Source organism: Salminus brasiliensis, chromosome 10 (genome assembly GCF_030463535.1).
Source record: "Salminus brasiliensis chromosome 10, fSalBra1.hap2, whole genome shotgun sequence".
Taxonomy (NCBI): Eukaryota; Metazoa; Chordata; class Actinopteri; order Characiformes; family Bryconidae; genus Salminus; species Salminus brasiliensis.
The window spans coordinates 15812422-15827265 of record NC_132887.1 but is presented as its reverse complement, the minus strand read 5'-3'; the positions used below and the strand labels follow the sequence as shown (position 1 = coordinate 15827265).

At 43.0% G+C, this 14844-nt stretch overlaps 1 protein-coding gene across 4 annotated transcripts; it reads right to left on the bottom strand.

The window, feature by feature from the left end:
• Positions 1 to 7: 7 nt before the first annotated feature.
• LOC140564214 (BRD4-interacting chromatin-remodeling complex-associated protein) lies at positions 8 to 14452 on the bottom strand. Of its 4 annotated transcripts, none has more exons than XM_072689449.1 (14): positions 14215 to 14452; positions 12937 to 13103; positions 11664 to 11709; positions 11393 to 11435; positions 10996 to 11061; positions 9243 to 10751; positions 8908 to 9132; positions 8349 to 8805; positions 7137 to 7258; positions 6947 to 7005; positions 6598 to 6746; positions 6274 to 6368; positions 4609 to 4711; positions 8 to 3418 (listed from the first exon to the last, which is right to left on the bottom strand). In XM_072689449.1, the coding sequence occupies exons 3-14, from the start codon at positions 11702 to 11704 to the stop codon at positions 2700 to 2702; spliced, it is 3588 nt and encodes a 1195-aa protein (XP_072545550.1). In that variant the 5' UTR covers positions 11705 to 11709; positions 12937 to 13103; positions 14215 to 14452; the 3' UTR covers positions 8 to 2699. The 4 variants fall into 4 exon arrangements, with proteins under 4 accessions (XP_072545550.1, XP_072545553.1, XP_072545552.1 ...); XM_072689452.1 differs by having other exon boundaries at positions 7149 to 7258; XM_072689451.1 differs by having other exon boundaries at positions 8908 to 9129.
• Between the last annotated feature and the right edge of the window lie 392 nt (positions 14453 to 14844).

The following is a 14844-nucleotide window of genomic DNA, read 5'->3' as shown; positions in this document are numbered from 1 at the left end:
TTTTATTATTTACAAAATCACAGTTAAATAAATAGTTTGTAAAAATGTGTACAAAAAGATCTTTCTCTTTATATGTTTTAAATGAATCACTAACATTACATTGGCTCACAGGAATCAATAGTCAGGATTTTACATTAATTTTTTTTTTTCCTGTTACTTTTTTATTTTATTTTTTTTACAATCTGGTACTGCGAAATTAAGGCCTCTTTGATTTTGGCATCAGAACAATCTGTCAGTCAAATGTGTCGTAATCTGAAGCTGTGTTCAACACATGCTACCAAGTTCACAGTAGTAAACTGAAGAGAAAAAAAAATGTTACTATCCAGGAACAAAATGACATCATACATTGCAAAAGTGGTACCTTTTGTCACATTTCGGGCTGGTCACAGTTTTACAGGGTGAAGTGCGTTGTATTGACTTGGTTTTAAATCTAGATTAGTGCATAGCATGTTGGGGAGGAATATCAAATTGGCAATTTAAAGGAGTAACACTGCAGATCTGTGGTTGAGGTCCGATGAAGACGATGAATGTTTGACTTGGTGAATCGTTAAACAAAGCTTTAGTACACGGAGTGAGGTCTCCAACTACATAAATCAGGCCGCGCTCAAATAAGTAAATAATGGGGCCACAGCAATCCCACAACCTAATGATGCAGGACTAGCTCTGTATGGAAATGGTTGTGGAGAACTCCAAACAAAAAACTGAGATTGTCAGGAAACATTTTAAACTTAATCTCACCATTTTTTATATCAATTTGCATCAACTGCCCAGTGTTGAATCTAAGTCTACTGGTGCTTTAGTATTTGACCACTTTTCTAATGCCAGCTGATAAAGGACAAACCAACAAACACAAAAGGAAAGGACTAGACGTTTTGAATGAGGCACAACCACATTTCAGACCAACTATTAATTATTGCTTGTTTCTTTAAAGTATCTTAGATTTTTTCTTTTTTTTTTGTCTCCTTGTCAACCGTCCGGACAGTGATGTAAAATGGGAAGATGCATCTGCATCACAGCTGGCAGCACAGTAATGACGCGAGCCAATCTGGATGATGTTCTTTACATTTTTTTTGTTGATTTTTGAATTGGAGACGATTCCTTTTAAAGACTAAAATCTCACTGATGCAGTCGTAGGTTTTTGCTGGTGATTTCAGAATGAAGCACACGTTCTTTGGGGGTAAACAAGCTGAAACGGATTTCATGTACAGTCACCTGCAGATTATTCACACCTGGAAGTGTGAGAATCTCCATTTTACAAACTTGCTTAAACTGTAGTGTATTTATATAATCTATATATATGTGTGTATATATATCTATATATATATATCTATTTATAACCACAAGAATTCTTCCCCTTCATACATAAGCTCATACTTGTGACACACGCACACATACATACGTACATACATACATTCAAAAAGACAAGAATACACACAGGCACTCTGCAAATGTAACTGACACCGTTTTTGATGTTGGCACAAATCAAGCACATTGGAGGATTCCGTAACACTAAACCAATAAGAATATAAAAAATTACAGTGGTGCATGTTTCAAACAAAATGCTCCACTTAATTGATGCACATCAGATTTTCCAACCTCTAACTGCTACTTTACTTTTTACATTTAGAATTATCAACTTATTTATTGAACTTGTTCACTTCCAGTGCTTTGTTCCAAGGAACGATCTCGTGCCTGTAAGGAAACGGTTAACGGTAGACCCCTCTTAGATGGCAAATTAAGGAAGTTAGCGTCTTCTCTGGACACCAGACAGTGTTCAAGGTACAGTCTTATGCAAAGGTTTGGGCACTCTTGTTAAAATTACACATTTTGTTGATTTCCTGAATGGAAATATAAGTGAACAGGTCCTCTACAGGAGACAAATATAAACATGGTTATATTGGCAAAAATAAAACTATTTATATACAGTACTGTGCTGTACTTTTGGCACCTGTGACAATTCGAATTGAAAATATTTCTGGGCAGTAAATGTTTATTTGCTCAGTAAAACACTAATACTAAAATAAATACAAATAATATAATACAAAGAAGTGGTGGAATTTAACAAACCCACGCACTGGCTGGGGGCATCCAGGAGATATCTGGAATTAAGCTTTGTTATTAAAACTAGCTCATAAAAGCTCAACTCTTTTCTTCCAAACAAGAAATACAACAATACTTTTTACTTTGTTTGTTTTCTTGCACTTTTGCAGTTTTTACAGTAAAACTGTTCTTAAAAATAAATGTCTTCCTAAAATCCACTTCCACAGTTCTAACAAAGAGTCTGACATTTACCAGTGTTTTCTTATTCATCATTATAAGAGCATTGCTGTGAACAATTCTGCTGTTTAAAAACTCATGAATCTGACGTAGACTTTGTCTTAGGACTTTTCTCAAGAACATTTTTAAGAAAATTCTTGGGAAGATACTGGAAAACGAGGCCCAACATACTTTGTCAGTGCCTCTATACCTCCGCACAGTGCTGTGTGTGTGCCATTACTTTTGCACACCACGTATAATGTGGTGGTAAAGAATATGCAGAGGTGTTTTCTCTGTAGAGGATGTTAAGTTATTGTCACTTATCAACAACACGTAATTTGAGAAAAGGGTTACCCAAACTTTTGCATTAGACTGTATATTCAGCTGCAGGAAAGTAAATGGTGAAAATGGCACTTGTTCTTGTCCTGGGGGTCTTCTGTGTGTTACAGCTCGCCCTCCAGCATGCAGCTGACTGCTTGTTCTAGTGAGTGGCTCTGCTGTAGTTTGGGTTTGACCCCGGCGGCTGGGCCCTGCAACCGCTGCAGCTCCAAGATGCTGTCTATGGCGCTCTGCAGGTGCTCGCTAAGACCGCTGTCCTCCACCAGCGGAGAGGAACCTGGACACAGTGTGTCTGAAGAGTCCAGCTTTGTCCGTTTGAGCTCTGGAGGACAAAGCTCTGGAAGTAAACTCTCTGGACTTGCAGCTGTGCACTCCGAATTGTCCGTGGAATGTGGGAGCTCCTGCAAATCGCAGGCTGTCCTGCTTGTCTCTGTGTCCGTATGACATCTCCCCACTGCTTGCTGCACAGGCTGAGAGCTGCTCTCTGGGGGACTGAGCGACGGAGGCTTAAGCGCTTCTGGTTTCTCCTGCGTGTCTCCTCCTCCGTTGGTTAGCTGCCCGGCAGAGGTACGCTTGTGGCCCAAGGGGCCGTGCGGGTTATCGCAGGCTGAGTTGTGGATGACTTTGCGCGATCCTGATTCATGTTTGATGGTGAGGCGGAGTGCCCCCCTGCTTCTGGAGCGATAGGTCTTAAGGCCCGGAGGCCTGTCCGAGTGCAGAGCCCACGCAGGTGGAGAAGGAGGACTGCTTGAGGCGTCAGCACGGCCTGAGGGAACCATGCTGTGATGCAATGAGGCTTTACGCAAGGACATCAGGAACGACTCTGTGAAACGACCAAATGGTGCACAGATGATAAGATTTAGCAGCACTGATTTATAGTTTGTTGAGAGCAAGGGGATCTCACTATTCTGTGAGATACATTGCTGTTATTGCTGGCAATGACAAAAGCACAATACTAATAAATATGAAATAATTGATTACAGTCAGTATAATAAAACAGTATTTTTAAGTATTTTAGTTATTATTATTCAGATTATTTTATTTTATTGAAAAAAAATATAAATATATAGAAATAACTGCTATAAATGACATTATTGTCATTTTAGGACCTTTTTAATGCCGCTGATATAATGATAATATAGCATAATAATACAATTACACCCTTTTAAAGAGCAATGAACTTTTCATAATTAAGAATATTCAGACATTGCAATAAAAATACTAAATAAATAAATCATACCTGCTCATTCATAGTAATAGGCTCTACTCACAAATTAAACACAAAGAGCAATATACAGGTCAGCAGAAACCGAGGTCATGTCCATATATTGTTCGATAAACCGATAACGTAATTACCGTGATAGACCTAATGCTTTATATGCAACGTTTGACACCCTGAGGTATACAAAATCCAATTACACAGGGCTAATGAGAAATACTGACGATAATCACATTTTACTTAAACGAGCACACTCTGACATTTAGCCATAATAACAATAAATATCATCTCGCCTAGACCTAATTTTCCCCTTTAAACTCACAAAAAAAAAAAAGCAGCAGTTCAACTTCACCCAATTATGCCAAAGTTATAGGGAGTGTTTCAGCCAGGCCTGCTTTTTGAATAAAACATAGCACAGGACTGCCAATTAGAACAGAGCTCATGTACACATAGCAGAAGCACTTCTGGTGTATCAGTATGTGGTAGAAGTGATAGGCAGTGAAGTTACTTCTAGAAGTGTTTTGTGGGTTTGAGTAATATAAGTAAAATATATCAGAAAGATGCAGTTTTTACTCCACTTTACCAGACAGTGATTTTACATCCATTAAGTAGGTAAAAACCTCAAAATACATCCACAAATGTCTGGTCAGCAATCATGGAAGAATGCCTTTTGTTCGCTACTTTCTCAGAAGTCATTTACTTGGCAAATCAGACTATCTATGAAGTAAAAGTGCTCTTAATTAACTGTAAGAATCTGGATCTCACATGGAGTTATGAAAAACAACAAAACTGACCTGGATCTCCCCTGGCTCTGCGTCTCTCCTCCCCCAGTGAAAATCTCTCTGATTGCAGGAACAGCCGCTCCAGCATCACCATCTCTGCTGATGGACTCTCCTGCTGTACAGATCAATAACAGCGCTTTTATGGTGAGAAAATGCCTTCATTTTATATTTCCACCTAATACCCATAAGTTCACCTTCTGCAGCTCAGAACTCTGAATTCTTCAGTCTAATTTCTTATTCATCTATTCACTCAGCCAGACCCACAGGAATTTACTCCTGCATCCATGTCTACTTTTCATGTCCATAAAAATATGAATGAATTTGTTGGTTAAAATATGCTCTTATTAAAAATATAACATTTGCCAGGGAAGATCGCTTATCTTCAGCCATCATGTCCAAATGTTTATACAGGAAATCTGCTCTCAACTTTCTTTGCTTTTTATTACACTTCATTTTAGTGTCTTTGACTTCATCAGGTGTTCATCAGTAAGCAAGTTAGAAAATACTGATATACTGAAGAATCCCAATATTATGTTTTGCAATATCGATTCTCTAAAACACAGTATCGATTTTCTAAAACACAGTATTGATTTTTGATGAATAGTTACATGTAATGATTGGTAGCAGACAGCGGTTCATTCTGTGTTGTGTTTAAACCTTCTGGAGTCTAAAGGCCTTTTCTCCACTTTTGCATCTTTTCTCAATTTGCATATTTGCATATCTTCTTAAAGAACCTGAAAAATGTAAGTCTGATTTTAGGATTTTTTTATAATACCTGTAAAAACATGCCTTTCCTCATGCAGACACACTGTTTTGGTGCTTGAAATGAGTTTACCAAAGTCTATTATTGCGAGAGACAGTTTTTACAATATTTTAATTAGTCAGTTTCATAGATGAACGTGTGAATCTTCCAATTACAGATTAGAGGCAGGTGATGGACACACAAATCCACCAGTTAAGACATGGTGAGAGGAAGATCAGTATCTCAACCTGCCTTCATAGCCGCATAACTCCGGATCTGAGTCACGTACGATCTGACATTACAATGCAGTCAAAGGGGCGGGATCTGCAGATTCTGGAAACACGTGTACCGTATTTCTGAGCTGTGTTATCACAATGATATTAATAGAAACATTGAGAACCATTGAATTTGAGGCACTGGTGCGTGATGGTTAAAGCCCCAAACCCTAGACTTTTTATGAAATCTGATTTCATGAAAAGTAAACAGTTCTTTTACTCAGATTTTATGCACATGATGGTGTTTTTTTATACTATGATAAATCAAAACATAGTGAACTGTAAATCTTATGTCGTGATACACATTATCTCACCAGGTTCTTACACAGCCCTACAGGTTATGTCTAGAGGACCAAATGTTAGCTGGATATTTACACAAGGACTTTTCAGCCTGGTCTTCTCGTGATCATCTTAGAATTGTTACCATTAAAAAACAAAGCATTTGCAGCCATTCTTAAGGTGTATATTAAGATGTGTGATACTGTAGGCTGGTGAAGACACAGATGAAGCCTAGTCTAAGACTAAACTGTAATGCCAATGATGATTTTCCACTGAAATGCTTTTCACCAGCCCTATAAGTTTTCTTCTACACCTAGAGAAATGCCCTAGAGTGATGTGGCAGGCAGCTTAGCAAAGGAGGCGTGTGATGCTCTGGCTCACCTGGGATTCTGCCAGTAAGAGTTTCCTGTACTTGTTCAGCATGTCTGAGGTACGTTTCAGCAGCAGCCCTGATACATTCTCAAACTGCTTATCCACTGCGCAGAGACAGATAAGGAAGACTCAGTGATGTGCAGTATTCATTTCAAATCTGCTTCACTGTAGTAAAGAGATGAGATGGTAACAAAAGCCTCCATATATATCCAAAAAAAAAAAAGCCAAAGGAATTTCCACAAGACAGAACTCTTGCATATCAGGTGATTTATGTCAGTCTTAAATTACTAGCAGTTTAGAGGTCTTGGATGAGCAACTTGACCTGGGCCTAACCTGTCATCAGATCAGCTTGGTTGGGTAAGGCTCTGGAGCAGGTATGGTAGGGCAACAGCTGTCTCAGTGCATCCTCTAGCGAAGTGAACCGGGAACGAGTGTTTGGATTGAGAATGGCATTGTGGTCCAAACAAAGCTGCTGCTTAATCCTGGGAATGACACACATGAAAGGGACATTTTGACCATGTTATCTCTTGAGCCTAAAAAATATTTTTTAAGACCAAGATTCCAATTCGTCTTGGGTGATTGCATTAGGTCCTGTGTTCTGAAATTAATTCCTAGATTCTGACTGAACTGCCATGTCTTGAACTCTCCTAAAGAATTTTGATCTTAATGAACGTCTGCTTACCTGTGCTGCCGCATTGCTAGAGTGAGACTTTCTTTTCCCTCCACACTGACAGAGGGCACCTAGAGAAGCAGAGAGACCAAGCCGGCAAACAGAACACTTTGTGAACGCTGCATACAATGTCAGGTCATATCTAATCCCATGTCTGTTAGTCACATCATGGGAACTTTAGTAAATAACAATGTCTGCATACTGGTATCTTAACCTGAATATTGGTCTTCATCTGAGTGCCCTGTGATGACACAACTTTGTGGCTCTCCTGAAGGTCTGGCGAGACAAGCTCACTCTCAGCCACCACGCCAGGAGCTCTGAGATCTGATACAGATAAAAAGGAAACATCACCCGCAGAACTTAAATAAAACTTAAAAGGTCCAAATCCACATTCTCTTTTTTTATAAAATTAACACGTGGGCCCAAAATGCTGTAAGCTATATAGGTAGATGTAAATTGTGATACAAAATTATTCCATTCAAATGTACTGTTGATTTCCATTTATGTGACATATAACCTAAGCAGTGACTTTTTTTATTGTCTTACATTCTTAAAAATTAAGGCTGGACGCAGGTTGCAAATCCTTTACCTTATGCTAAGGCTCTCAGTACTCCTTTCAAACCTAATGTCTCATAGATAGATGTGCACATCCAGCAAAGCTCTGTAATACGTTAAAGGTTATATCCCTGTTTTTTTTTTGTTTTGTTTTTTTTAGCCGTCATACCGAATGTCTCAGTCTTTAAAATAAAGGTTTATAAATGGGTGTTAAAATATTTAACCATCTCTACCTTGTTCATGTGTCCATGACAAATCTTTACAACCCCTGTCTCCTCCCTTTTAGAATCGCTTTCTACCACAAGCAGCCTGGACTCTCCCCTCTCTTCAGTCTCCATCCATATCATCATATGCTGATGGCATGGTCTGAACTAGCAAAATGTTTTTTGGCTTGGCTTGGAACCTTTATCTTATGCAGGGGATCTTACAGACAGTCTTTTTCATTCTTAGGTGCAAATGTTAAATATTGTTCTACAGCTCTATGTTTTAAACAAGAACAATTTAGGAACCTAACTTTTTTATGAGTGTGAGTTGTTAGGTTTAATATATTTAAGGTGAGTTGAAATCCTATCATTTATTGCTTGGAGAGATACACATCCTAACATATACATCCTAAGCCAACCATCAACCCTGCTCCTGGAGAAGCCTATGATGCAACCACAACTGTTTCAGCTAATGAATGTCTTCAGTAGTGCCTGACTGGTTTGATCAGAAGCACTAAGGTTCAGGGAAAAACAGAGTGGGTGGGCTTGAAATGTTAGAAGGGGCTTGGAAGTAAACACTACAGGAAAGCATATCTCCAGAACTAGGGCTGAAGACCTCTGTTCTGAGGTTTGTTGTAGTGGTTCGTCCTACTCACTGCTTTGCTTCACGTGCTGCTGAGCTCTACTAATGTCAGTAGAAGCAGGGTTGGATACAGGCTGTTGTTCGGACACACACATCTTTTCTGGAGCAGATGGACTCAGGCATGGCACAGATTCCTCTTGACCCTGGGGGTTTGTGCTGAGAGCCATGAACGTAGAGGAGGCCACAGGCTGTCTGTCTGAAAGAGGAGGTGTAGGGAACATGGTGGAAGGGGTGCTTCCAGCGCATTGGAGAATAGGTGGCGAGGACAGCATGTCACTGTGCTCTGACCCAGAATGTGCTGGGGTGGGCATCCCACCACACTCAGACAGAACAGAGAGAGCATCGGACTGACCACACACAGCCAGGGCTATGGGTGAAGCTTCTGTCTCACTGGCTGCAGGAGAGATGTGACTATCCACTAACAGCGTCTCGGACAAGGACTCGGCAGAGGCTGAAGGTTTAAGTGCTTGCTGTGGGCAGAAAGAATAAAAAACAGTCTGACTTGAGTAAGGCTAGCTTATTCTAGGGTGCCTATTCTGTCTCGCCTGTGACACCTCAAGCATCTGGTTTACCTGTTGGAGATGATGTATAAAGGCTTGATTCTGAGGACTATGGTCTTCTTCAGCAGTCTGTTGATTCTCTGGTTGGGTAATTAGGTGTTTGGGTAACGATGCAAGAGGCTCAGGGTTATGAGCGCTCTCTGGTGGTGCTTGCAGAAGACTGACCACTGGAGAAGGCTGTGAGTGCATTTCTGCAATGGGTGGCTGGACCGAGGCTGGAGAAGACAGTCTACTCTGCTGGAATAAGTATAAAAATGGCAGGTAAATATTGTGCAACCATGCCCAGACCACTCAGCAAACAGCAACAAGAAAAAACACAAACAGTAGAGTGACAAAAGGGAGCTCACTTGTAAGATGCTTTGGAGCTGCTCGTTTGTTTCAGTCTTATCTGTTCCAGGTCGTTCAGGCAAGAGAAGCACCGGGGTCTGTGGAAGACTTAGCTGCTCCTCGGGGCCTCCTGCCATAACTCTCTGTGCTTGCGACACAAAGGGCAGGCTCTGCACCACTGATGGCCCGTTCACTATCGATATGGATGTCATATCAGGGGTGAGCACACTGGGGCTATTGATCAAGGTGATCTGGTTTCCTAAGGCAGGGCTGTGGACCACAGCACCATGCTGCCCCTGCTGATGTGGAGTGTAGGCCCCTGTTAGCTGTGCTGGCATCTGGAAGACGGTAGGAGGTGCTGACTGAAGCTGCAGGGGCCCTGACAGGAGAGCTCCTTGTCTAAGCGTGAGCTGGCCAGTAGGAGTTGTAAATACAGGGCTGAAATTCAGATGCCTAGGGCGTACCGTCACAATCTGTGAGCCGTCAACGAGGTGTCCTGCTGGAGGGGCTCCGCTTGGCATCTGATTGCTCACTGTAGTGAGAAGAGGCCTAGCAGTGCTTGTAGACTGGGCCACAGTTACAGAGCTTTGGCTAGGCAAAAGGAAGTGACTTTGGCCCTGAAAGAGGCCTTGAGGCTGAATGACGATGGAGCCCCCTTGGTTGACTAGCTGGAGGCTGACAGGTTTGTTTAGTGTGGGTGCAGACGGATGCGATGATGGAGGCTGCTTGGAGGCCACAGGAGTGGACAGCAGGATGTTTTGTGATGCAGCTGGTGGAATAAAAGTAAGTCCTGCTGATGTTTTCTGCCCTGATGGCTTAGGGCTAATTTGCACCAACCTAGGCTGAATGTTTACTGGCAGCTTGGGCTGAATGGGCAGAGGAGCCCTCTGCAGTATGATCTCTGGAGCTGCTGTGGTCCTAACAGCAGGGGTCATCAACTGGCGGCCAGCAAGGCTAGGTAGGGTTTTACGGATGATCATGCTGGAGCCCTGTGCAGGACTCAAGGAGAAAGAAGTCTCAGGAGAAGGTGCAGGGAATACGTTCCCAGGTAGCAGTCCCATTAACTGGGGTGCTGCAGGTTTGAGCGAGGGACAGCCTGGTCCAACAGCTAACAGGGATGGTTGCGGAGGGTCTACTGCAACCTGTGTGTCCCTGGGCAAGGCAGTGACCCCAGAGATGTTAAGTGATTTGGACAGATATGTCGGTGAAGGAAGAGGCAAACTAGCAGGGTAAAGCGACAAGGGTTCTCCAGGTTGGGCAAGACCTGCCTCCAACGCTAGCGTGTGCTCAGTGATGTCAGCCTCCTGGAGACTTTGCTGCAAGATGTCGCACGTCTCCTCTTCCTCCTCATTTTCCTCTTGCTGCTGTGGCACCTCTGCCTGTACTTCTGAGGCATCGTGTGGCTCCTCTGAATCTTCTCCTCCAGCTGGCGAAGCCAGCAAGGCCTCATCCAAGAAGGAGAGATCCACACAGCCTGAGGTAGGCGTGTCATGCGAACCAGCATCATCTGCCAACAAAGACACAGGACTCTGCAGAAAGAGAAAGGTGAACAAGTAATCAGCTGAGAAATGTGGATATATAAAAATCATGATGATAAAATAGTGAGCTTTCCTTGAAACCACTAATTAGAGCACTGTTACTCTCAGTAGTAACCAACTTACCAGTAGGTGGTTTTAGAAAGAGAAAGAGTGAGATAGGTGATGCTGAGCTAGTACTAGTAAAAAATCTTCCTCATCTACCATGTCCTCCATAGGGACAGAGGCCCAGACTTACCGGGGTGTCTGTGAACAGGGATGGCTCCCCAGAGGAGGAATTAATGAGCAGGTCTCCACTCAGCAGCTGCTTGAACAGAGGGGAGGAGAGATGTTTAATTGCAGGGAGGGTTTACCGGACTCTTTCATCTATTTCCCAAATATGCTTTCTCATTCACAAACAGTACCAGTGTACAATTTATAAGGCTTGAGCTTTATGTTACCATAATATAATAAATTGCTATGTACTCAATACATTATTTTACTTGCTGGTAAGCCTGTGAATTTAGTAAATTAATATTAAATGATGTTTTTACATGTAAATTACTTGATTGGGTACAGTGTAACAGCTAGACTGACACTAATTAGTTAAGGAATACTTAAGGAGCTATAATTATTATGTTGTCAGAGATAAGTACCTCTTTTGTCCCATGAAGGAAGTCATTCAGAGCTTGTGGATCACTTTAAAAAACAGACAAAAGCATAAATCAGTCACAACGTTTCGCTCAGAGAACAAGAGGATTAACACGTACATTTATTAATGTCCAGTGAGGTTTGATTACAATGAATCCTGCATAGCAAAACATCTGTCACTGAAAAATGACTTTCCAACTCCCCATCTGAGGCAGAAGCCTAAGCTTCATCCCAGTTCTAGTACTTTCTGTGCAAGGAGAGTTTGGCAGCACTTACCACAGCACATCAAGTAAACATGTCCCATCTTCATCCTCCATTTCAACTGAAGCATGTGTGAGAGATGCAGGACATGTAAGGTTGTTAGAAACACCACGAAGGACAAAAGGAATTAGGCCTTAAGTGTATGTATGCATTCCATAATGGATATACAATGAATAACTTACACATCAAAGATTAACCCTTAGGATACTGTATATTCATATGTCCAGGATCACCAACCATTACTCTATGCAGTCATAGTTTTGCCTGGATCAATAAAGTACTTCTATTCTAGATGATACTGTAAATTAATGTTCACCAACTATCCTATTGGAATTCTATCTTTATGCAGGTTTCAACCCAACCCAAATCTACCACACCCCATTTAGCTAACCATGGACTTCCAAAGGCAATAATTAGGGGCACCAGGTGAGGTCAACACAGAATGCAACTGAGGTTGTCAGGCTGGTAGATCTCCAGGAGCAGGTTTGGTAACCATTGCTATAATAAGTAGTAGTACAGTAATACATTCAAACCTCAAGTTATTCGAAACAAATAGACCATGGGTGTGAAATGGTAAACATTAGTGCAGATGGGAAGAGATCAATAGAAAATACAGTGTATATCAGACATTACAACAAAATAAATATAAATGGTGAAAAATGGTGAAAAACAGTTTATCCTGCTATTGTTGGAGTAACTGTTTCTACTGTCCAGGGGATACTGTGAGGATTTGAGGATGTGAAGTCAGGATGTTGGATGATCCCCCACCTCATTCCCTACTCCCAGCTCATCCCACAAGTATTAGATGAAGCACCATAATTCCAGAGGACACATCTTAAAACTGGGGGGGGGGGTTCTACCCTTCTATCCCATGTCTGGCATGTTTATCTGCTCCACAGAGGCAGTACTTCTCTACAAGAATTAAACAAGCTGTGTGTGTGCATGTGCACATCTGTGTCAGCAATGGGCCTAATTCACCAACAGGTCTTAAGTACAAACTTATTCTTAAGACCAACTCAGGCAATGATTCTGACATTCACCAGTGTTTTATTTGAGATTTGTTCAATTTACAAGGACAGTGGAATCATCATAATTTTAAGAAAAGAGCCGGTCTGCGTGATATGAACACATCATGAATCTGCCGTAGTTTTTTTGTTAGGGCCTTTCTCAAGAACAAACGTAAGAAAAGTCTTAGGAAGATATTGGTGAATGAGGCCCAATGTATTGGCCCAGAACATGAGGATAAGTGCTTAGACCGTAGCACGGTGTGAAATACATGCAGGCTCACCTCATGAAACAGCGGCTCCATTAAGAGCAGGGCGAGAGAGTTGGTGGACGCCTCATGTTCACACTTCAGGGACTGGCTCTGGACCAGGGCCAGGCCGTTAGGGTTAGGTAGCGGGCCGTGAAGTCCCACAGCAGGTACATCACAATCTTCTCACTTAAAAAAAGGACCTGGGAGAATTGGCAGAAAGTCATTAACACCAGCAAAAGAGGAGAGTGTCTGCTCACCAACAGACACTCAGCAATGAGGATGGTTAGATACCATGCGATCCAAATAAGCTATGCAGTTAACACCGTCTGATACCTTCTAAACAACAGCGACCTTCAGGGCTGGCATCACGGTTCACACAGTGGTCAACAGTCTATTAGTACACAGTGTATTAGGCTGTAGCCCAGGCTAGGCGTGTGATAATAACATGAGAAGACTGTGCTCTGCATTCACCATAATGACATTCTGGAGCTCCTGCTCGCACAAACACACAAAAAAACACACACACACACATACACACACACACACACTGGCCTGAGAACACCGAGGGCATTTCTCCACTCGCCTTGGTGGGGAACGTGGGGACACCATTTAAAACCAGAGGCTGAGAGACACCACGCAGGCTGCTCCTTGTTGTTGTGTCTGCCTGTCGTGTTTTTCTTCTAGGGGAGGTCCTTTCAGCCAGGCAGAACCTCCTTAGACCTCCTCCTCAGCTCAACCCCCCCATCACATTGTTGTTCACGCGCCGCCGCCGCATTCGAGCCGAGACCCTTAACGGCGCGCGTGTGAGAGAGAGAGAGAGAGAGAGTGTGTGTGTGTGTGTGTGTGTGAGTGCCGCAGCGCCACAATAAACGGCCAGACCCGGAGGGGAAAGTGTTTGAGACCCTAATAACATCATACCGAAAGTGACTTTCACCGTTTGTTCCCTCCATCATCACCAACCCACCCACCCCCTCTCTCTCCCTCTCTCTCTCTCCCACCCTCTCAGTACCATCTTCACGTAACGCCGTGGTAGCGAGCGTGCGTTAGCATAACACACTGATGCTCCTCAGTTTAGCTTAGCGCTGGGATGCAGCTCATGTCTTGAGGAGGTGAAAACGCGCACACACACAGACCCGCTGCCTCACACCAACAAAAGGCAGCTGTTCAAAATCCGCTGTGAATATCAGCCCGCATGCCGGGCTCCGCCGCCGAGCCCCCGAGCCCCCGAGCCAAGAAATCTCCCACCGTAACTTGAAAGGCGAAGGACGGGGAGAGCGAGAGGGAGAGATAAAGAGAGAAAACCCCACTCACCGCTTCTTTGTGGTTTTATTGTCCTGTCAGGCGGGCCTCTGCGCCATCGATTCTCACTCAGTAGCCTTTAGAGATGCTGAGGGAGGGAGGGAGGAGGAGGAGGAGGAGGAGGGGGAGACTGAGGGGAGACGGGGGGAGACTGGGCTGGGGGGAGAGAAACACAAAGGTGGGAAAAAAAATCGGAGCGGCGCGCGATTGGTCTCTCCATCAGACGTCGCGCGCAACGCTCGGTGCTCGGTGCAGGCGGCGGCAGAAGCAGGGCGCGCGATGCTCTACCCCAGCGGACCACCGGGGAGAGAGAGAGAGAGAGAGGGGGGGGGGGGGTGTTTGTGTGTGTGTGTGTGTGTGTGTGTGTGTGAGAGAGAGAGAAGAGAGAAAAACAGTAAACTTTAAAATGATCGCTGGATAAAGCGCACACACCGAGCTGCTGCTGAGACTTCATACAAACGAGGCGCCACCTCAGAGTCACCAGGGAGAACAGGAGGAGGGAAACGCGCGACCCCAATCTCAGGTTTCCTGTAAAGAGACTTGATTCTCTAAAACATCAGTTATATAAATGATTTTTCCATTAGAGGACACACTTTTGTCGACCCAACTTATAAATTAATGTTAGAAATAAAAAGCTTATTT

Excerpts from the sequence above, each read along its gene's own strand:
- LOC140564214 (XM_072689449.1), bottom strand. The coding sequence starts at position 11,704 with ATGGAGGATGAAGATGGGACATGTTTACTTGATGTGCTGTG. Across the intron at positions 11,436-11,663 it reads TGTTTACTTGATGTGCTGTG|TGATCCACAAGCTCTGAATG; the intron begins GTAAGTGCTGCC and ends TGTTTTTTAAAG. Across the intron at positions 6,747-6,946 it reads CTAGCAATGCGGCAGCACAG|GATTAAGCAGCAGCTTTGTT; the intron begins GTAAGCAGACGT and ends TGTCATTCCCAG.